General features: G+C 55.4%; 1 protein-coding gene across 2 annotated transcripts; it reads left to right on the top strand.

Annotated features, from left to right (window-relative positions):
• Positions 1–330: 330 nt before the first annotated feature.
• Positions 331–14,474, top strand: PPP1R32 (protein phosphatase 1 regulatory subunit 32). 2 transcript variants are annotated; one of them, XM_039539074.1, is made up of 14 exons: positions 331–476; positions 3,884–4,033; positions 4,903–5,020; positions 5,481–5,634; positions 7,345–7,473; positions 7,831–7,894; positions 9,422–9,525; positions 10,100–10,159; positions 10,561–10,647; positions 11,278–11,409; positions 11,499–11,593; positions 12,165–12,329; positions 12,425–12,512; positions 13,273–14,474. In XM_039539074.1, exons 2-13 carry the CDS (start codon positions 3,928–3,930, stop codon positions 12,510–12,512), a joined length of 1,302 nt encoding a protein of 433 aa, XP_039395008.1. In that variant the 5' UTR covers positions 331–476; positions 3,884–3,927; the 3' UTR covers positions 13,273–14,474. The 2 variants fall into 2 exon arrangements, with proteins under 2 accessions (XP_039395008.1, XP_039395007.1); XM_039539073.1 differs by lacking the exon at positions 331–476 and having other exon boundaries at positions 3,700–4,033.
• Positions 14,475–23,110: the final 8,636 nt, after the last annotated feature.

Genomic DNA, 23,110 nt, shown 5'->3' with positions numbered 1-23,110 from the left:
TCAGCCAAGCACCTTGTGGCTGCATCTCCTCGTCCCTTGCTTTCTGTCTGCCTAATGCAATCGCCACAGCCCCACTGGCTGCTCTCCCTGCCTCTGTTGCCTCACAGTAATGTTGGGACATGGGTGCAGCAGGTGCTTGGGTACCCTGGGCACCTGTGCCTGTGTAGTGCCCTCTGCATGGCTCAGGGCCCATGCAGGCCAGATGTGCTGCAATCAGGCAGCAGGGCTGGAAATACCTACAGTCCTCGTCTGGGATGTTGGCCTGCTTTGTGAGTGCTTGTAAAGTGCGTTGAGATCCCCCTGCAGCCTGGGTCTCTGCTCCCTCCCGCTGGAAGCTGTCCTGTTTCTCCATCTGGTTGCTATGCACCGGTTGCTAGGATACTGGCTGTGACTGGACAGGCCTGCACATTCCTCCAGTGAGCTCCTAACCCTGCCCAGCGCCTGCCAGGACCTTGCCAGAGCCTTGCCTGGGGCAGGTAAGGGGGGAGCGGGAGAAGGGTGTGGGGTGGGCAGAGTTGGGAGGCGGCCGAGTGAGCAGGGGAAGCTGCCTGTGTGGTCCCTCTGTTCCCAGCACCCTCCCCAGCCCAAATAAGTGTGGCTCAGCCCTGTCCCTGCGGGATTGACCCTCAGTGCTAAGGGGGGACGGCTGGCTCCATGGTCTCTCTGTTGAGCGTGCCAACAGGAGGGGCAGCCAGTGGCAATAGCCATGATGGGTTTATACTGCTCACTGAGATCCCCAAAGCCCCCCGTTCCCTCAAAACCTCCTCCCTCAAGGATCTGAGCAGCTGTCTACCAAGGTCTGCCTACGTGCAGCCTGGGATCAGATGGGAGCCAGGGGAGGTGAAAGACCCGGAATTCCTTCCGTTGGGCCAGCCAGTGTCTCTGTTTATAGCCATTGGACTTGTGGAAGAACGGGCTTCTGGCTCAGCCACATGTGCTGGAGCTGGGCTGGGTTCAGTGGCATGGCAGGGCCCAAATCGGCCCAGGGCTGTCCCCTGGGATCTGCCTCTCTTGCTCCGCGATCTGCCTGATCACTGAACAGGGAAGAAGTCTCACCCCCTGATTTTGTACAAAACACTTTGTGATGCAGCCCCTCTAAGGGCCTCTGCCTCAGCCTGCAGCCAGCCTGGAATGATGGCTCTGAGAAGGGGCAATATCCCCATTCGTCTGCACCTGTTAACTCGGAAGCCGAACAATGCGGTGGCTGTTAACATTGTCAGTTCTTTCACTGTTGATCAAAGCAAATGAGAAAGAGGAGGGAGGATCAGATGATTGCCAGCTCTTTGGGGGCAGGTCTTTTTGTTCGGTTTGTACAGAACCTACTGGAATTCCTAGACATTACAATAATACAAAGAATAATGATGGGGGATTTCATAACCTAGTGTGGGTACCGCCTCCTGCCTGTGTCATGAGTGAAGGGGTGGAGCTTGGGTTGTGGGCAGAGCCTGGAAAAGTACCAACACATCTTATTCCTGTGCTGACCCTTGGAACTCAGAGGTGGGTACAAGCCCCTGAGTTACCCAGGCAGCAGCAGGAAGGCCAGGTGCCATGAAGGGGGTTCCAAAGAGGATGGATCTAGACTGTTCTCAGTGGTACCAGATGACAGAACAAGGAGCAATGGTCTCAAGCTGCAGTGGGGAAGGTTTAGGTTGGATATTAGGAAAAACTTTTTCACTAGGAGCGTGGTGAAGCACTGGAATGGGTTCCCTAGGGAGGTGGTGGAATCTCCTTCCTTAGAGGTTTTTAAGGTCAGGCTTGACAAAGCCCTGGCTGGGATGATTTAGTTGGGGATTGGTCCTGCTTTGAGCAGGGGGTTGGACTAGATGACCTCCTGAGGTCCCTTCCAACCCTGATATTCTATGATTAAGTAGTTTGGAGGGGCCTTCTCTGGAGCTTCTAGAGTTCGTAAGGACAGCTCCTCGGGCAGAGTACAGCAAGAAGATGCTCAGCATGTGCCACTTCTTTATGGGTCGGGGGGATGCACATGTGCTCCTGCCATCTGAGCCTCTAGTTGTGCTGGGCCCGACCCTCGCCGGTAAGTTCCTGGACTGTTCCAGTCTGGGGCCAGATCATCCTCTCTGTAGAGACAGAGCCTCTTGCTAATCCCCAGCCTACACTGGATAAAACTGCCCCAGAGGCGATTGGGTGGATAACCAGACTTGGGGAGCTCCACCAGCAGGTGCAGGAAGTTCTCTGCTGGGGAGCTGGAGCAGAAGGACTCAGGGAGTGGGGAAGAGAAGCCGAAAAAGGCGCCTTGGAGGAGAGGAGGGAAAGCAAAATCTCCTGTAGGGCTATCACCTGGTAACTCTCTGGGTGACACTGTTAGTAAGTGACCCTCTGAACCCCTCAGTGCCAACTGGCAAAGGGTCCCTTATCCTGTAACAGCAAACTCTAACAGGCCTGACAAACTCGCTATGCCTAGCTGTCAGGGTATTTATCCAGAAATAGCATAGTGTAAGGTATCAAATGAAATCTGGCATCATGCTGGTCACTAATACCATTGTGAAATGTACGTACTGAGCATATAAATTAAAAGTGATGTGTACATCCTGGCACTGTGTCTTAAAGTCTGTAACCAGGCAGAGCTGACCCACAGGTTTCTGCCAGACAGGAGAGAAGATGTGTCTCTGTATCATGTAAATTAAGCCAAATCTGTCTATGACATACACAGGAGGATGGGAAGACACTGGAGACTAGACTGCAAGGCCTGTCCTGTCAGGGTTGCAAAGACAATGAACTTGGGGGGGGGGCATAAGGGAAAGGCAAAAGGACACCTTCAGTCAGGCAGCAAAAAGATCAGCACTTTTCCCATTAATGAAAGTTGGCTTCTGGCCTCCTGGGCTGGTGATGCTGGGAGGTTGCCTCAGATGAGATTTTCACCTGTTAAAAGTTGTTGAGGCTCTAAGACACACACGTACCTTTGGTTTTATGTGTAACTGGCTGCTCTTATTACCCTTGCTCGGTAGCTCTTAAATCTTAACCTTTGTTAATAAACTCGGATTGGTTGTCCCTGTAAAGAGATGCCAGGGCTATGTTGTTATACTGGAGTAGATACTCGGTTGACTCAAACAAGCTGGTGGGTGTATTGTTCCCTTGAGAGTAGTGAACATAGTAGTTACTGTGAGGGTTCAGTGTCAGGGGCTGGACACTATGGGGGGATGATTTTGAGGAGTTTGTGGTGTACCAAGTGTTGCCCTTCAAGGCAAGTAGGGGCTGGCAGAGCCCTGGGAGAGTGCATGAGTGGCTGAAGGGCTGGTGGGGTCAGGACACCCAGCTACCACCAAAAGTCTTCCTCTCACTGAGATGGGGGTAACACAGTGACTCATGGCCCTGGGCTCTCCCAGAAAGTGTCCCATAGCCCTGGGCTCAGCACAGTTCCCTGTCACCTCCAGGCCCTGGCAGGATCATAGACTATGAGGGTTGGAAGGGACCTCAGGAGGTCATCTAGTCCAACCCCCTGCTCAAAGCAGGACCAGTCCCCAGACAGATTTTTGCCCCGGATCCCTAAATGGCCCCCTCAAGTATTGAACTCACAACCCGGAGTTTAGCAGGCCAATGCTCAAACCACCGAGCTCTCCCTCCTTGGAGTCAGAACTGTGATGCTGGGACTCAGGGCTCTGGGCCTTTCCCCTGTCCCCAGGAGATCCAGGCCTCTGCAGTCCTTCCCTGCCCTGGCTCTGGGGTCCGCTGGCTTGCTGCCCCAGAAGGGCAATGGGCTCAGAGCTGGGCTTTGTCCTTGCCCCTGCTCTGACATCACAGTGCCACAGGTATGACCTCACACTCCGTTGCCAGGGAGACACAGGAGAAGCAGCTGAGCCGGGCAGGGTAGGTGGTGGTCTTCTCGTCCCCATGCTCAGCTGTACCACGTCCTCTGTCTCTATAGCCGCTGGGCAGCCTGGCCCCCGAAGATCCAGCCCTCCCTCCACCATGGGGCGCCTCCCTCTGGGCGGTGTCTCACCCTATGTGAGGACCAGCGCTGGTGGGAGCGTGGACCCTCTGAAGTTCTACGCCACCAGCTACGGCACGGCTTACGGTAAGGGCCCCGCAGGAAGTGTGCTGTGTGCAGGACCGGCGCAACCCATTAGGCGACTTAGGTGGTTGCCTAGGGCACTGACATTTGGGGGGTGGCGATTGCAGCGGCTGGATGTTCGGCCGTCACGGTTGTCGGCAGTATTTTGGGGGCGGAACCTTCCGCCACCTAGGGCGCCAAAAAGGCTGCCAGCGCTCCTGGCTGTGTGGCTGTGAAGGATTAGGGGAGGGGATGGTGAAGTCCATGCCAGCCCTGGAGCTGGTGCCCCAGCAGGCCGTGTGAATGACCTTCCCTGCATCCCTGTGTGCTGGCCATCACTGACCCGCTGGGCTCCAGGAGCCAGCCAGCAGCACTTCCCTCCCACCGTGCACCACTTACCCACAGTGCACTGCTGGCCTGACCCCAGCCTCAGTATCCCAGTAGGGCCAAGACCCTGGGCAGCTTCCCTAGCAAGGCCCCTGTGTCCCTAGCGCTAACCCACTAAGGACTGAATCCCCCTCACAGCTCCCCACCATGCTTGGCCCTGGCCCTGTCCGCAGTCACATAGTCTTGAACTGCCTATCTGTGCTCTCTGGTCCCCTCTAGTGGCCAGAGCCTGTATAGCCATGTATGAGTCCTGCCCTGGTGCCAGTCTAACGGACCTGCTGCTTCAGCTCAGGCTCCCAAGTTTAATCCCTGGTGATGCCAACTGCCGAGGTGCCATTGCAATTTGGAGTTTGGGGATTGTCCTGGAAGAGCAAGTCCTTTCAAAAGCTCTGACAGCATTAAGGACTCAGGAGGAGTCTCCCAACCTGAGCAAGTGTCTCTCTCGCCACGGGCCCCCCCATTGCCTGTGTGGCTGATAGCTGCGATTCCCCTGCTCTCTTCGGCAGGGCAGGAGAGATTCCATCCTCGCGTTGGCTACCACTCAGGAGCTGGGTACAAGTCCAATTACCGTCCTGTTGTCTCTTACAAGGCCAGCCTGGATCAAGTGGATAATCCAGCTGTGGGGTAGGCTGTACTTGAGGAGATGAGAAGGGCTGGGTACAACTGGGATTGTGTGCAGGGTGGGGACAGTCCCATGGACTATAGACACCTCTCCCACCCTGGGTGTTATCCCAACAGGACAGCCCTAGGAGTGTACCCAAGGTTGGCACGTCTCCCTCACTGCTCCCCTCTCACCCCTTGGGGAGGTGGGTGTATCAGTGCAGAGCTGGGATCACGTTCAGGGAAGGGACTGTCCTGCAGTGTGGCCTAGCAGATGGAGCAACTTGCCTGGGCCTCGGGAGATCTGGGTTTTCTTCCCAGCTCTGTCACTGGCCTGCTTTGCCACCTTGGGCAAGTCACTTCCCCAGCCTGTGCCTCCGTTTCCCCATCTGTAATGACCCTGATCTCCTTTCTAGAGCACTGTGAGATCTACAGAAGACCTAGATATCATTATCCCACACTTGTTCTCTTCCTCCCGCTCTAGACAGCTCCTTCAAGATAACTATGACACAGTGACCACCAAGCACTTCCAGCCCCTCCAGCTTCCCGATGGCAAGTACCCCCTGCCCTGGAGCATCTACCAGCCGGGGAGCGGGTTTGTTCGAGACAAGCCCATTTCCTTCCCCACCACCAAAGCCGTAAGTGTCCGGTAAGCCCTGGCTCTGTGCCTGGCCAGCTCATGGATCACGATCCTGTCCAACATGGGTTTGCCATTGGCAATGCAGCCTGGAGACATTGTGGCTAGAGGATTGTGTAGATGGTACGTTCCATCCCAGAGCTAGTGCTAGATTGTAGGGCTGGGGGCAGAGAGGGCCTTAATCCTTTAATAATTATAAACAATGCGACCCTTTTACTTTATTAACTACATGCAACAAGGAAAATGGAACTTACAAAATTAGCTTTGGTTGTATCCATCTGTTGTCTCTTGTCTTAGATCAGCAGGTCTTTGGGACAGAGCTCATCCTGGTTTTGTGTCTGTACAGCACCTAGCGCCTTTGGGTATGTCTACACTGCACACAAAGCCCAGGTTCTGACTCAGGTTTGAGCCCAATTCCCCCTTCCATCCACACACACATTGGTCTGACTCTGGTCAGCAAGCACCCAAGAGCCAGGTCATAGGACCCTGCTAGACTTTGACTTGGGGCCAAGCCCTGGTATTTTGCAGTGTGGACTCAACTTAAGCCACAGACCCGAGTCAGGAGGTCTGCATAGTGTAGTATGGACACATTAGCACAGCTATGAGACCCTGGTCCAGTGATTGTAAGCCCAGGTTTACAATGCCATGTGGACACTCCAGTGCAGGCTTGGAAACACAGAGTCCACAAGCCTGGGTCCCACAGACCCGGGTTTACAATGCAGTGTAGACGCAGGGCCTGGTCAGTGACTGCAGCTCCTACATGCTACTACAACACAAATAATAAACAATAGCACACTTTGGTTCTGTTCAGATGGGAATATAAATACCTGACAGTGTTAATGAGCATCCACAGGCCTTGAAAGTGCTGCAGTCTGTCTCCTGAGCGCAGGCTCCGTCAGGGAGTGGGTCCCATTGGCATGATGTGACCTGAGAGGTGGGGTTACCTATGTGAAATGAGGAGTTTGCGGGGAGGTCTCAGTCTGGATTGGACAAGTGCCCCTGCTACATGCAGCGCCCGCACGGGTGGGGTGGGTTGGCAGCTTCAGCAGATAGGGCAAGGACTGAATGGGCATGAAGTCTGCCCTGCCCTCTCCCCTTTAGAGGGGAGAGCAGCGTTGGGGCTTGCACTGCAGCTGGAGGCATCCAGAGACAGCATCCGAGGGTGCTGATTTAACACATGTACAGGGGTCTGCGCACTTGCGATGTTCCTCCCCTCCTTGAACACTCCCCATCACATCCTCCAGCAAAGGTCCAGATAAGCTAGGGGTAGGCAACCTATGGCACGGGTACCGAAGGCAGAACGCGAGCTGATTTTCAGTGGCACTCACACTGCCCAGGCCCTGGCCACCGCTCTGGGGGGCTCTGCATTTTAATTTAATTTTAAATGAAGCTTCTTAAACATTTTAAAAGCCTTATTTACTTTACATACAATAGTTTAGTTCTGTATTATAGACTTATAGAAAGAGACCTTCTAAAAACATTAAAATGTATTACTGGCACGCGAAACCTTAAATTGGAGTGAATAAATGAAGACTCGGCACACCACTTCTGAAAGGTTGCCGACCCCGATACAAGCCGTTCCTCGGCTCCGATCACCCCCCTGTGGGGATATAGAGGCTCAGCAGTGCCCTGTGCAGCCTTGACCATCCTTGCTGAGTGGGGACCTGGTGCTTTGCTGCCACGGGACTCACCAGAGGGTCTCACTCTGCAGGTTAAGAAAGTCCACTTCGATACACGGGACCAGGGGCCGCGAGCCATCACAGGGCTGGAGCCCAGACAACTCCCTGTCCTGCACAAGCCACAGGGGAAAGGCTCCGTCGAGGGGGAGAACGCCAGACACGTGAGTGCAGCACCGGCTCTCCCTGGGCCTTGACCTGCTGCTGGCACCAGAGCAAAGGAGATGGAATTGGGAGCCACCCAACACATGCCTTGGGCATTGCAGCAAAGCAAGGGGGCAGCCCTGGTGTGCCTGCATGCTGGAGTGAAGGGGAGATACTCTGGCACCAGACCAGAGGGCTCCTGCCAGGGCAGGCAGGGGAGGTGGGTGAGGGTCTTCTGCCAGGGTGTGTGAGAGCTCTGGGTGGGGGTCTTCTGGCAGGATGGGTACTAGGCTGGGAGGTGGTTGGGGCCTACTGGCAGGCCGGGTGCAAGGCTGATTTCCTCCCCTGGTTCACTCGCTCTCTCCTGCTCCTTGCAGGGCCCTCTGTACATGTCCACAGAGTATAACTCCAAGTTCCGCTTCGACATTCCCGGCCAGCCAGGTACAGTCCTTCCTTCAGCCCCTCGCACCCTCCTGAGCCACGTCCTGGGGCAGCCAACCAGGCCTCTGCCATAGGCCCATTCATAGGAGCTACACCTGTACCCATGCCACCTTCCAATTCTCAGCCATCCCCCCTGTCTAAGCAGCACTGGGCCTAGCCAGGGCTTGGAAAGGCACACCGGGTACTCTGTAATGAGCCAGTGCCCGAGCCTGGGGCCAAGGGGCATTGCGCTGCTGGAGGATGCTGTCTCTTGGCTGAGACAGGAAGCCAAGGTCCCAACAGCTTGTGGTTATTAAAGGTCCGCTGGGACTTGTGCTAAGAGCAGGACTTTTATCCCGTTTCCCAGCCAAATTCCAGTTCAGGCACTTACCTTCTGCCTCCCTAAATTCCCCCTGGCAGTTTCAATTGGCCGCGCTCTTTGTTTCCCCTGCCTATCCTACGTCATTGTGTCATGTCGCTGTGAGCTGGTAAGCATGTTCCAGCCCAGAGGTGACTGCATTGCAGTGGTGGGGAAGTGGTCCCATGTCTTAGTGGAAACCCCTTTACGGTCTGTTGGATGGAAAGTGCTATGTACAAGATGACTTGCTATTCTCATCCAGCAGCCCCTCTCCGTCCCCTGCCTGGGAGCACAACCCCCTGTCCCTCTAGCCTTAAGGGGTGGGGTCTCCCTGCTGATGAGCTGTCTGACCCTGGGAAGTAGGGAGGGGGAGTTACTGGAACCCCTAACACGAAGGGAACCCTAGGTGAACTATGCTTTCTACTGGCTAGAACCGTCTGGAAATGGTAAGGGGTGTGGGGTTCCCAGGGCCGGAGGAGCATGGGGAGCTCTCTGAATTGTCCCCCTGGGCATGAGCCATTCTGGGGTTCCCAGTTCCTGTCTCCTGCACAGACCATGCCAGCTGCACAACTTCACCCCTGTCATTCGCTTGGTTCTTTGTCCTTACGATCGCGCTCGCCTCCACGCAGCCACCTATGCTGAGGTCACCCTTCAGGCTGGCAGCGTCAGAGGCAGGGTTCCACGCTCAGCCCCCTATCCACCTGCACCACTACACCACAGCCAGAGCCCAGGCTCACTTGCTGTTTCTCCGGATCTTTCCTCCCCCTCCTGTGTGGCCTGGTCCCACCGTCGTCACGGCCCAGCTTATCTGAATCCATTGGTTTGTCTGGCGATCATTTCCTCTCTGGTGCTCTCAGCTCCCGTGTGCGCCACATTTTTCATTCAGCCCGCAGCCCAGTTAAGTGTGAGGCTAATGCAGACGCAAGCCGGGCTTGCCCTATGGGAAGCCCTGTCTCCCTCTAGTGGCTAGACCAAATAGAGGTTGGTGAGCCAGCTCCCGCCTTCATTAACAGAGCTAATCTTTCTGCTCTGGCTGGAGATTTTAGAGACAGAGGTCGGAGGTTCAAACCCCGAGGTGCAGCGTTACGTGACTTCAGGGGCTTAGATATGTTGGTTGTTGCCCAGCTTTGTTAGACTCCCTCTGGGAATGTGGGTGACTGTGTACTCCCCCGCCTCGTCTCCCGTTACAGATTTCTTACAGAGGAAGACAATAGGAGCCAAGGAGGAGACGGGATTCACTGAGGGCACCCAGCAGAACCCCATTGCAATCCTGCCACCTCCTCCGGGAGAGCCAGTAGGTGCTGGGCCCTGGCGCACTTCCCCGGTGGTCATCTCTGTGCTGGACTGAGTGGAGCACAGCACCGCCTTTGGACCTGGGGTGACCCAGCTGTGCATGCTCACACTTACCCAGGAGCCTGTGCAGCTTGCCACCCCCCGCACTCCCCTGGTTTCCCAGCCACTCCAGTGGGTTTCCCTTCCCCCCGCCCCTTTTGTTCGGAACCATCTCTGAGCGGCAGCTGGGGTGAGGCTGAAGGCTCCTGTGCCCCGTCAGGGCTGCCCTGGAACACATGCCAAAGCTGTTTGGGGCCCAGCATCCCAAACACCATCCCCCCTTACACACACACACAGCTCAGCTACATGGGGGAAGAGAAGGGAGGTCGCCCCCAGCCTGGCATCAGCCCTACCAGTCTGGGGCCCCCATGTCATGGGCCAGCTCCATACACCGGCAGATTCCTTAGTAAGGTCTCAAGGGATCCCCCTTAGATCCCAAGGGGAGGAGCTGGCCAGGCCTAGCCCAGCCTGTCTGGGGAATCCTGGGCCCATCCTGCGTCGGGAAGGGACCTCACTGCCAAGTGTTTCCCTTGCAGAGGAGCCAGCCTGGCATCAGCATCACCAAGACGGACTTCCTGCCCAGCGCTCTCCCCCATGTAAGAGGGGCCGGGAGTGGGGGAGAAGGAGGAGCAGAGGGAGGATGGCAAAGGATGGTAGGGGTGGGAGGGTCACCCAGAGATGGGGGGCAGGATGGGCAGAGTGGGGGAGTCACCCAGAGACTAAGTGGAGAGGGCAGAGTTAGGGTCTTTCCTGGGCTATAGCTCCATGCCAGGGAAGCCATTTGGGGTGTCCTCTCCCAGGATCCTGTAATAGGTGGCCAAGCCCCAGTGCTTGGGGGGCTTCCAGTTCAATCAGGGCCTGAGAACCCGCAGAGGCCGGGCTGTGACACCCTCTGCCCTGCTCCCCCATGCAGGCGAGCTGGGTGGCTGCAAAGTCCTTGGGATGGGGGAGGTGACACTTCGCCCCTGGCTGCATCACTTTGTCCCACTCCTGTCAGGGCGATGAGTTCCTGCCCGTGCTGTCGAAGGGCTCTGAGCGAGAGACGGGATTCAGCCGGGACAAAGACAACGGCCTCAGTGCCATGGTGAGCGACCTGCCTGCCCCACCCCATCCTGCCTGCCCCCTCCAATCCACTGGCATCCTGCCTGAACCCCCCATCCTGCTTCCAATCTGCCCCTGTCTGCCTGCCCCCTCCATTCCACTGGCACCCCCCATCCTTCCTGCACCCCCCATCCCACCTCCAATCTGCTCCTGCCTGCCTGCGCCCTCCAATCCACTGGCACCCCCCATTCTGCCTGCACCCCCCCTCCCGCCTCCAATCTGCCCCTGCCTGCCAGCCCCTCCAACCCACTGGCACCCCATCCTGCCTGCACCCCCATCCCACCTCCAATCTGCTCCTGCCTGCCTCGCGCCTCCAATCCACTGGCACCCCCATCCTGCCTGCACCCCCATCCCGCCTCCAATCTGCCCCCGCCTCCCTGCCTGCCCCCTCCATTCCCCTTGCACCCCCCATCTTGTGCTCCCTCCATCCCACCTCCAATCTGCACCCGCCTCCCTGCCTGCCCCCTCCATTCCACTGGCACCCCCCATTCTGCCTTCAGTCCTCCCTGCGTGCCTGTATCCTCCTCTCTGCCTGTAACCTGTCTGTGTGCTGTCTCCTCCCTCCCCGTCTGTGACTGCGCCTCCATTCACCTGGTCTCCTCCCGCCCCCCAGGGCCCGCCACATGCAGCACCCCAGCCTGGGGTCGAGGGGTCAGGGCCCCTGAGCCACACTCAGTTCCGAGGGCTCCAGAGGCCCCTGCAGACCCAGACCACCCTGCTGGGCCGGGAGTACGTGGGGAACAAGGTGAGTGTCAGCATGGCCTGTGCTGCCTGCCCAGCATCCCGCAGGTCCCCTCGGGCCTAGGCCAGCTTAGCCCTGTGTCCCCCCTCCAGGAACTCTCCGGATTCAGCATCAACAACAAGAAATATGTGACGCCCCGCTACGACCCAGACTTGCCCAACAAGTACCTGAGCAGCTACAACTCCAAGTGAGTCTGAAATACTGCCACCTCCTGCCCCTGGGGGAGCTCTACCTGCCTCCCCACAGCCCAGCCTGCCTCTGGGGGGAGCTCTACCCTGCTCCCCCAGCCTGTCCTGCCCCGGGGGCAGCTCTACCTGCCTTCCCACAGCCCAACCTGCCTCTGGGGGGAGCTCTACCTGACTCCCCCAGCCTGTCCTGCCCCGGGGGCAGCTCTACCCTGCTCCCCCAGCCCGTCCTGCCCTGGGGGGAGCTCTACCTGCCTCCCCCAGCCCGTCCTGCCCCGGGGGGGGAGCTCTACCTTGCCTCCCCCAGCCCGTCCTGCCCCAGGGGGAGCTCTACCCTGCCTCCTCCAGCCCGTCCTGCCCCTGGGGGAGCTCTACCCTGCCTTTCCCAGCGCTTTCCCCTCTCTCCATGTGCATGCCCTGTCTGTCTCTTGGTCTGAGTGGGAGTGCCCTGACTAGGTGTGTGTGGGCGGGGGGAAGCGAAGGGGGTCGCCCGGCCTGTGGGGAGGGGGCTGGGCAGCTGACAGACCCAGCAGGATGCAGCGCTCTTTAACTCTGTTTCCTCCCCTCTGGCAGGTTTTATGACAACACCCTCAAGGGCGTGGACCGTGAAGGATGGACCCGTGGAGGAATCCAGCCCCAAGAGCCGGGCGGCTTCGCCACTAACAACCACGTCACTGGACTGGGCAGCAACCCCAATGCCACAGAGACTCTGAGACGGGTCCACCCCCATGTTGGCAGGTGAGGCTGGCTGGCTCCCACTGCCCTCCACCCTGCCCCTGACACCCTCCTGCCACTCCTCTTCCCTCTGTGACGCTCTCCCCCTCTGCTCCCAGGACGATCACAACGGTGGACCCGTTCTATCGCGACACTCCTCATGACAACCGCTTCTCTGCTCTCTACCAAACCGCCGTACCTGAGTAGGTAAGGGGCCTGCGTGGGCTTGCTGGGCACCTCCCAGGGCAGCGGGGCTGGGATTGCGCTGCCCCCCAGCTATGCAGTGGAGCACCAGGGCACGCACCCATCAGAGACCTGGCCAGTCAGCTGTGAGCACTCAGTCCTGGTGCCAGAGGCGGCTCCAGGCCCCAGCACGCCAAGCGCGTGCTTGGGGCGGCAAGCTGCGGGGGGCGCTCTGCCGGCGCCGTGAGGGCGGCAGGCAGGCTGCCTTCCACGGCTTGCCTGCGGAGGGTCTGCTGGTCCCGTGGCTTCGGTGGACCTCCCGCAGGCATCCCTGTGGAGCGTCCGCTGGTCCCGCGGCTTTGGAGGTCCTCCAAAGCCGCGAGACCAGCAGACGCTCCGCAGGCAAACCGCCGGAGGCAGCCTGCCTGCCGTGCTTGGGGCGGCAAAATCCCTAGAGCCGCTCCTGCCTGGTGCTGGAGCTGATGAGGCCAGGTGTCAGGATCTGCTGGGCCTGGATCAGGCTTTCTGCTCCTTCCAGGGCACAGCTCATGGCATTTCCCTTCAGGGGACGCTGGGAAGGGAGTCCCAGGCCCTTATGAAGAGTGGGGAGCACGACTGCTATGGGCTAGGCTGCCAGTCCTCATCCCTGTCCTTTCCCCAGCCTTTGGGGAGGTGGTATGGGTTCCCCAGGGCCACTCCACATTCTCCATTCCCCTGTTGGGGTCCCTCCCCCCACTTTGCCAGATTTCAAGGACCGCTTTGCCTCTTCTTTGCTTTCTTGCAGATCTGTGCCTCCACCCCGCAGGAGCTGGTCTCCTCTGGCGAGGCAGGGACTCCAGGGCTGGTCTCCCCCAGCAAGGCAGAGGCTTCAGCATCTCCCAAAAGACTTTACTTTTCCAAGGATATAAAGAGAAATCATCACCCAGTGAAGGCTCATTGGTTCTCAGTGGCCTAGCTGCCAGCCCCCTTCTCCTTAGATCTCATAGACCTCTCCTCCTCTTCCCCATGGCCCCCATAAACTTCTCCTTCTCCTCTTCCCCAGGGACGCCAGCATGCCCTTCCACTCCCATCCCCTGCTGTTCTCACAGGGGAGCCCTCTGCTGTGAGAGCTGACCCCAGCTCTCACCCCACGCATGGTGGCACCCATGTGCTGCCATGAGAGTCGGCAGTTCCATTCTCCTGGCATTTGGGCCCCATCCCTCACGGTGCTGAGCAGTGGGAGAGGAGGGTGCCTGGCACCACGCAGGATCAAGCCCTTTGACTCAAGACGGGAAGCTGGGCCCTGTGTGTGAAGCCGTGAATGGAGTTAACCGTTAGACATGTGCTGCAGCCACCTGGGCTACCCCAGCTCACCACAGGGTCTCTGCAGGGCCTGGCACCGTCCCTGCAGGGCCCTGGGGCTGTTATCAGGGGGCCTAGGGCTGTTCTCGCGGGGCCTGGGGGACTTGTAGCTTTCACTGGCACCAGGGTTGCCTTGATTTGGCCATTAAATCATCGCCATCAATGGAACAAGGCTCATTTACAGCAGTGGAGGAGCTGGTGATTTGTTCTTCAAATGTAGCCCTGTTGCTAAGGCCACCCAAGACCCAGCGGAGGCTGCTGAGCTCTGGAGACAGGGGACTGAACCTGCCCTGCAGCGGCACATTCGGATCCAGTAAGGCTAGGTCACGCTATAATGACCCCCTGCCTGCTCGGCAGAGTCTTCACTCAACGGCTGCTCTCCAGACTTAAATCCAGGGCCTTGCACTGACTCCAGCTGAGTAACTCTGGGTTGCCTGGCAGGATCCCCCTCTGCCTGGCTGTTTCTCTTTCCCAGCTCAATCGCAGTGCTGCTTGTGATGGTGGAGGCAGCTGTGTGGTGACGCTGCCTGGCTCAGGTGCCCCAGCATGGCGGTAATGCCATCCCGCTCATGCACGTGTGTTAGGAACCGACTGGCGAGCTTTCCCTTGTGCCCTGAAAGGAGCAGCGTTTGGCCCAGTGGCACTGTGGCGGTACCCAGATGGGAGAGGGGTGATAGCAGAGCAATGGGCTGGAATTGTCTCTTCTGCTGCCAGCTGCTAACTGTTAATAGACAGTCTGACACACCACTGCGTTTCCTCCTGGTCCTGTCACACTGTGCATCTACACACGCATTTAATGACTGTCTTCCCACTGCTCCCCTCCCCATCTCAAACAGCTGGCAGCTCGATTCCCACACTCTCAGCATGTCTCATATTCCGGCACCGCATGGGGTGATGTACAGGTAATAGGATCTTTTCCCGTGCCCCATAACCTATTGCATGGTGTAGTGCGCACACACACACACAGAGTAGTCTCCACACTCCCAGCATGGTGTGATGGTACACACACAAAGCAGAGCCTACAGGCACCCAGCATGCTGTGAGATATATATATACTCGCACCACATTCCCTGCATCATGTGATGCACTCACGTACCATAGGGTCTCCACATTCCCAACATGGTGCGGTGTACATGTGCCCACACAGTCGGAGCTCCACATTTCCAACATGGTGTGATACACACAAAGACAGAGTAGGGTTTCCAGCCTCCCAGCATGGTGTAATGTTATATAGATTCACAGTGGGGGTCTCGATTCCCAGCATGGTGCTATGCTTGCACACACACAGGTAGGGTCTCCACACTCCCAGCATGGTGTGATGCCTGCACATGCAATAGGGTCTTGAGGCTCCCAGCTTGGCATGATGCACACATGCAGAGTGGGATCTCCCTGCATGGGGTGATACAAGATGTAGGCCTTTTTCCCTGCTTGGTGTAGTATTGACCTTTTGGCTCCTGGGGCTGCAATGCACACCCTCTGCATTCCTGCCCTTGGTCTCAGTTTCCGCCCCAAAACTTGATATCTCCCTCTTTCCAGCTCTCATGTTTCTCTCTGGAGGGTAGTTTCATTTCCTAGTGCATGTTCCATGAGCTGGTGTGGGGCCTCTGACTTTGACAACAACAAGCGCAATCAGTGATACCAAACAAGCTGGCCTCATGTTGCAGGTAACACTACCAGGCTGCAGCTCTGTTTTCCAGCACACCTGAGCCTGCTGACACCTGATTCCCCCCCACACTCTGCAGAGGGGAAAGCTGGCTGGGGGCTGTAGCTTTGCCCAGCAATCCTGCTACATCTCACAGCTTCTCTGGCTACAGCTCACTCGGAGCCTTGAATTAACACATGTAACACTAGATATTAAAGGAAACTGCAAGTGGGAGGTGAATTCTGAGTGACCGTGTGTGTGTGTGTCATGGCCTGCATCATATTTGTAGTGTGTGCAGTAGTATTTAGAGATGGGTAAATCCTATTGGTTCCATCAGCCATAGCCCCTCCTGCACACCTGGGCTAGATTCTCCCCCATAACTGCATCTAGTTTCCATGTCCCAAGTGGCCAGCTTCCCACAATCTGATGGATCTCACCGCTGGGAACATTTTCCTGGTAGGCAGCCTAAATTTTCCCTCATCCCATTACTTCTACTTCCCCTCCCTCCTTCCACCCACATCCCCGCCCCCAAGAATCCCTCCATCAGCTTGACATGCTGCAGCAGGGACTGCCAGACTGCCATATTCTCCACTGCCACCTGGCTCAACCAGGCAGGATGGAGTTCACTCCTTTAATCTCTCCTCATAAACCAGCCCCTCCAGCCCAGCTGGTTCTTTTTGTTATGCTTCTCTGACCTCCCTTAAGCCTCTCTGGTGATGTGGGACCCCAACCTGACTACAGTTGGTCTGTCAGCAGAGCCAGATAGCCGGATCTCCGTGCCCTTATGAGGATCATGATAATAGGTCAGAAGCATTATCCCCATTTTACAGATGGGAAAAATGAGACATCCAGCAGGCTAGAGCTGGGAATAGACCCGAGGTCTCCTGAGTTCTAGTTCAGTGCCCTGTCCACTACCTTTGCCTGTATAGTACAGAATCACACTTTTTTTTATTTTTGCTATCTTATCACATCTAATGTCCTGTCCCTAATAACTCAGATCTCTGCCTTAGCCTACTGCCTGCTGGATTTCTCATTCCTATTGTGCATCTATCTATGGGATTATAATTCTCCAGCTGGATTAGCTGCACTTTCCCAAAATGGGTCTCCCTGTGTTGCTTGCATTTGTGTTTGAGTGCACAGCAGTTCTGGATCTGACTGTGTGTGTGTGTGTGTTTGCCTGCCTGCGTGAATCCCATGCCGGTGAGCATGTTTGTGTGTATGCATGTACATGGCAGGTGATTCCAGAGAATGATGATGCTCTAGGTAATTGACCATTGTTTCATGGCTGTTCAGAGCACCAGCAATGCCCTAGCACAGGGGAGGGCAAACTCCAGCCCGTGGGTCGGATCCGGTCAGTCAGGGCTTTCAGTCTGGCCCACGGGATTGCCAGCCCTGTGGTGCAGCAGGGTTAAGGCAGGCTCCCTGCCTATCCTGGCCCCGTGCCACTCCTGGAAGCAGCCAGCATCACATTCCCTGTGGCCCCTAGGGGAGAGGGCTCGGTGTGCTGCCCTCGCCTGCAGGCACCACCCCCCGCAGCTCCCATTGGCCAGGAATGGGGAACTGCGGCCAATGGGAGCTTCGGGGGTGGTACCCACAGGCAAAGGCAGTGTGTGGCAGAGTCGCCTGCCCCACTCCCACCCCCAGGAGCCATCGCCAGACATGATGGCCACTTCCAGGGGCCAGGACAGGCAGAGAGCCTGCCTTAGCCCCGCTGCACACCGCTGTTACCCCTGAGCCTCTCGACGTAAGCAGCGCTGGGCTGGAGCCCACACCCTGAACCCCTCCTGCACCCCAACCCCCTGCTGTGAGCCCCCCAACCCCCTGCTGCACCCCAACCCCCTGCCCTGAGTCCCCCTGCACTCTGCACCCCAACCCCCTTCCCAGATCCCCCTTCTGCACCCCGCACCCCTCCCACATCCCAACCCCCTGCCCTAGCCCTACAGTCATGGCCCTACATACAATTTCCCCACCCAGATGTGGCCCTTGGGCCAAAAAGTTTGCCCACCCCTGCCCAAACATGAAGTGAGCATACGGGTGTGGAGCTGAAACGTATGCTGGTTGTTGATTTCATCTCAGAAGACAGACAGGGCTGTACATAGCTCTGAAAAAAAAATTCCCTGTTACCTTTACAACCATCTGGAGTGAGACTCATTCAGAGCAAGCGTTACTCATGACAACGGATATATAAAGGACTGAGGAGGAGTTAGTACCAAAATAACTAGCCTGGGGACACAGCCACAGAGTGACTGGGGATAAGGGGAGAGCTGGCAAGGACTGAACCATGGTACACTGTTCAGGGGGTGTATGAAGGAGGCTGACCAGCTGATGGCTCACCCCGGTAGTCAGTCACAGTCATTGCCTGGAGTAAGGGCCTGCTCCAATTTCCCTTGAAGTCAATAGACAACTGTCCATTTCCATGTGGTGGGATCAGGGCCTGAGAGCAGTGTCCACCACAGCACAGGTTCAAGAAGTGTGTGTCCCCGTTGTGGCTGTGTGCATACATGTACGTGTATGTTTATGACAGGCCCTCGTACTGGCCTGCGTGTGATTCAGTGTTTGCGCGTGCTAGCCCTGTGCTGTGCACACGTGCCGCTTGATATAAGTTTGCTAGTGAGAACAGGGTTAACTCCTGCGCCACACATGCCCACGGGCTCACGTGAGCAGGCCTGGCAGAAGAAGGTGCATGCTTGTAGCTACTGTTCTAGCCTGCGCTTGGCTTTGTGTAATTAATCCTGCAAAGGGGTGCTAGTGCGCAGGCCGCTGGCTGATGAGCTGGTGAGACTGCTCTTTCTCCTTTGGCATCCTTTGCTGTGTTTAAAATGAAAATTGTATCAGGCTGTGATCAATCAGGGTCTGTTACAGAGGCGCTTAGCGCCCCCAAAGAAAGCAATGGGACTTGCTGCACAAAAGAGAGGGTGGGCTTGGAGCTGAGGCACTGGAAGACCTGGGTTCAGTACCTGGCTCTGCCCCAGAAGTGTGGGACCTCAGACAAGTCACTGCATTTCTCTGGGCCTCATTCCCCCATGTGTAAAATGGGGATAACAATCCTTCCTTTGTCTGTGTAGACTAGGCACTCTTCAGGGGAGGGGCTTTCTCTCACTGTGTGTCTGTGCAACACCTGGCACAAGGGGCCCTGATCTCAACCAGAACTGGGACTGCTCCTGCTGTGTGTCTGTGCAGTGCTTGACACAATGGGGCCCTGATCTCTGCCGGGGCAGGGACTGTCTCTCACAGTGTGTCTGTGCAGCACCTGGCACTATGGGACCTGATTTTGGTCAGTGCCTCTAGGTGCCGCTGTAACACAAATAATAATAGCAGAGCTCAGAGCCTGTGGAATTCAGCCCCTCGGGAACTCTGGTGGGGCACCCAAAATTAATGAACGGTTCTGAGATTCTGGGGCTCCCAGTTTTGTTACAGGTTGTTTAGTGTCTGCGCACAGTGAGTAACACCGGCTGCTCCTGGGCCCTTCTTGTACAGCAGCAGTTCTTGCCTCCCAGTCATTCAGTGTGTGACAGAGTAACACCCGGGCAAACACACACACTCTCGGGCTGGACAAACAGGCAGTGGCTGTTTGTTCTGGGCGATGCACCGTTAACAAGGGTGGGGTGGAATGTTGGGCTGACCCAGGGGGAAAAGGGAAGTGAGAGGCTGGCCTGACCTGGGGCCATGAGGGAGGGAGTAAAGGGGATAAGGGCACTCCGACCCAGGCTTGTGATAGGGGGTTGAGTGGCTGCTTGACTGATCCCCCACCCTGAATAGTGAATTCTCAGCTCTTAAGTGGGTTCCAGTATTAGTGGTGGTGGTAGGAATGGACCTCAGACTAGTTTAGCTAATCGAAAATATTCTAATCACATTCTTATCCCACGGTTAGTACTGAGGTATTGTGCGATGAGATGTGAGGGGCTTGGAGTCTCAGCCCCCACTACCAGAACATGGGACACTGGGTTGCCCCATCTGTAGTTGCAGCACAGGAACAAACCGGACACACATGACACTCTCTCCTTACTTGGACAAAACCCCCACTGATTTGGGTCCTTAGTACAGGCTCCGTCTTTAGTCTGGCAAACTCCTGTTGACATTGGTGGGAATTTTGCCTAAGTAAAGTACAGTATCCCACATGCAATCTGTGGGAGATTGTCATTGGGACAGCTGCCACTGGAGGGCTGTCTGAGTATAATTTTTCCCAGGGAAGGTCTTTTGGATGACATGGCTGATTTGAAGAGGGAAGTAAGACAGGAGAGTGGCTGGGTACAAAACACCTGGAGGGATGTATAAGAGGCAATAAAAGATACACAACTGCTGATAGATAACTATAGCTCAATGCATCCTTTGTCTTGGTGGGATGAGATGGGGCAAAAGTAGGGTGACCACTTGTCCCGATTTTATAGGGACAGTCCCGATTTTTGGGTCTTTTTCTTATATAGGCTCCTATTACCCCCCACCCCCATCCCGATTTTTCACACTTGCAGTCTGGTCACCCTAGGCAAAAATGGGGGTAGGGGTTGGGATCTGTGGTACTAGATCAGCGGTCTTGGTTCTGCCCATGATCCTTTTCTGTGACAGCAGGGTCTCCACCTGGTACTTCAGAGCCTGGGGTTGTTAAGCTATTTCTCTAACCTGGGAATGAGGCAGGGTGTGTTGAGAGTTGTGTGAATGGATCTGGAGAAGGTGTCTGTCTTCTCCTGGAGAAGGGTGAGAGCTCACTGCCAGCCACAGGGAGAAGGGTAGAAAAAAGGGGAGGAGAGAAGATAAGCTCTCAGACTGAACCAAAGTAACTAGATTGTGCTGAGGCAGAGAAATTATGGCTTTTTTTAGTTATTTCTGGAGGAGAGGAGACTTAGGAATGTCAAAAGATGAGGAGATGCAACAGTTTCCATGAGCAGAACCTGGATACAGGAGAGGAGCCAGGACTTGATAATTTAAAACTCACTGAATATGAGTGAAGCAACTAGTGGACAATGTTTGGGAACATTAGTGTAAGAAGAGTAGGTACTTGGGGTGGAACAGAATTGAGGGTGGCAAGGAATGAGCTGAGGGAAGGGCTATCCCTTAACATGGTCTGTCCCTTAACATGCACATGCATGCATGTTTGTGTGTGCATGGATGTTTGGTGTGTGTAAGCCTTCGGATACCACAGTGGTGGCATGGTATATGAATCTACACAGAATAGAATAGAAATGCATGCATGTTTGTATATGTTTGCTGTATGAATTTAGGCACATGTTTGTGTGCAAATGTGCATGAGTTTTCTGTGTGTGTATGCATGTATGTTTGGGCAGGTAGGTGAATTAAATATTTGTGTATGGCATAGCTTGTGCATGGGTGTAAAGTCAGTGTGTGTTTGTTTGCATGTAATTTGAATGTGTATGTGTTCTTTACATGTGCATATTTGTGCACAAATACTGTATATGTGTGCATGTTTGCTCTGGGTACTTAGGGACACAGGTGAGTGTGTGAATGCAGATATGTATAGGCATGTAGGTGATTTCAGTATTTGTGCATGGCATAGACTGCAAATTCAGTGCGTTTTGTGTTTGCATGTAATTTTAATTTGTATGTTTGTTCTTTATGTGGGCATATTTGTGGACAAATACCATATATGTATGTATGCTTGTGTGCATATGCCCAGGTACATGGAGGTGAGTTCATTTGGTGTACAGATCTGCATGTACATGAGGTCAGCATGTTTGTGTATGTGCCTCTTGATTTTGTTGTAGGACACAGGAGCTCATGTATGTAGGCATGTGGATCTCTTGTGGGCTGCATTATGTGGGAGGAAGGGGATACTGAAAAGATACAGGATAAACCACATATGAGAGAATTTTGTTTTCAGTGTGATTTGGTTGAAAATGAATGAGATGAAATGAGAAGGGGGGTGGTAAAGGCAGCTGCTGTGACCTCTGGTAACCTCTGAGCTAATTGGCTTCACTCTGTTGGGAGATCAATAAACTCGTCAGCACAATTCCCATTCTAGCCTCTCACAGGAGCTCACAACAAACCTACCAGGCCTCTGGGTAACAAACAGAAATACCCCACCCCCAGCCAAGAGTTGGGACTGGGACACAGGCCTGATCCTTCTTTGGTATCAAGACATTCCTACAGGGAGGGGGACAAACAGGGTTTATTATTTATTAGATTGTCACTGCCAGCCATGTGCTCACAAGATACAGCTATACAAGATACAGCTATGAAGACAGTTCCACCCCTGAGGCTAAAGTGCCATAGGATTAATTGATAAAGGAATAACTCTCCTGATCTAAGGAACTTCCAGGGTACCAGCCCAATCCAAGCCATCAAAGCTGCTTGGCTTGGGAGAGCCTGCCTTTCTAAACGCCAGCCTAATCCAAACCATGTGAGCTGCCTGAGTTCCAACCAACTCAAGGCTGGTTGAGTGTATGAGAGATGGTTGGGGTCTTGTGGGAGGTCTTTGTTGAGTTTGTAAGGAAGAATGATTTTGTGCATGCACAGGAAAGCTGGTTGGGTGTATGCTGGAGGGTGTGGGTTGGATGTGAGTGTGGGGGGTGGATTAGGTGGAAGGAGAAGACAGAACTGGTGTGGTGCTGTGTGTATGTGTTGGTTGAGGGTGTGGAGGGTAAGGATTGATGGGTCCTGTTTTGTACACCCGGCTGCGTGAGCAGGGATTGTTAGTGTGGTTTGAGGTGTGCCCAGGGGGTTGCCATATGAAGGAGAAAGGACTGGTCAGAGAATTCTAGGAGACTGAAATCCCATGAGATCGAATGTCATTAATAGGCTGATGACCCTCAGCTCTACATCTCTAGTGCAGGGGATGGCACTGATGTGTCTGAAGGAACCTGGACAAAAGGAAGCTGGCTTCAGTTAAACCCAGGGAAGAGAGTACCCCAGGTAATGTTAGTAGGAAAAGGAAAACTTTCTGAGGCAGTGGCATTTGCAGAGGCACTTGCCAAGCATTCAAGACAGGGACAAGTCTTGGGGTGCTCATCACTACTCCTGGATACACAACAAGAGTAGCCAGGGATATCTTCTTCCTGCTTTGACTAACCAGAAGACTCTCTGTTGCGCAGGGGTGTGTGTGTCTGTGAGGGAGTAGTAGAAAGGTGTGCACATAGGATATAGCAGAAGTAGGTTTGGCGGTGGTGGTATGCAGGGAGACCTGCGGTGGGTGTAGTGGGGGGAGTTTATCAGAGTAGCTAGGAGGGGAGTTGTGTGGTGGCTATAGGTGGGGAGTCCCTCAGTGTAGCTGGGAAGGGGGTTGTGTGGGGGCTGCAGGAGGGGAGGGGAGTTCCTCAGTGGAGCTGGAGAGGGGGTTGTGTGGTGGCTGTAGCTGGGGTATGGAGGTTGTGCGGTGGTTGTTGGAGGGTAGGGAATCTCGCAATAGAGCTGTGCTGGGGTTACGCAGTGGGTGTAGCAGGGGAAGGGGTTGTGTGATGGGTGTAGCTGGGGTGTGGTGGCTGTTGGAGGGTAGGGAGTCTCTCAGTGGAGCTGGGCTGGGGTTGTGTGGCGGCTGTAGGAAGACAGGGAGTCTGTGTAGTGTGGGAAAGGGTTGTGTGGCTGATGTAGTGTGGCAAGGGGTTGTGTGATTGGGTGTAGCTGTGGTATGGGGGTTGTGTGGTGGCTGTTGCAGGGTAGGGAGTCTCTCAGTGGAGCTGGGCTGGGGTTG

Source organism: Mauremys reevesii, linkage group 4 (assembly GCF_016161935.1).
Source record: "Mauremys reevesii isolate NIE-2019 linkage group 4, ASM1616193v1, whole genome shotgun sequence".
NCBI lineage: Eukaryota > Metazoa > Chordata > Testudines > Geoemydidae > Mauremys > Mauremys reevesii.
This window is presented reverse-complemented; position numbering and strand designations above follow the sequence as displayed.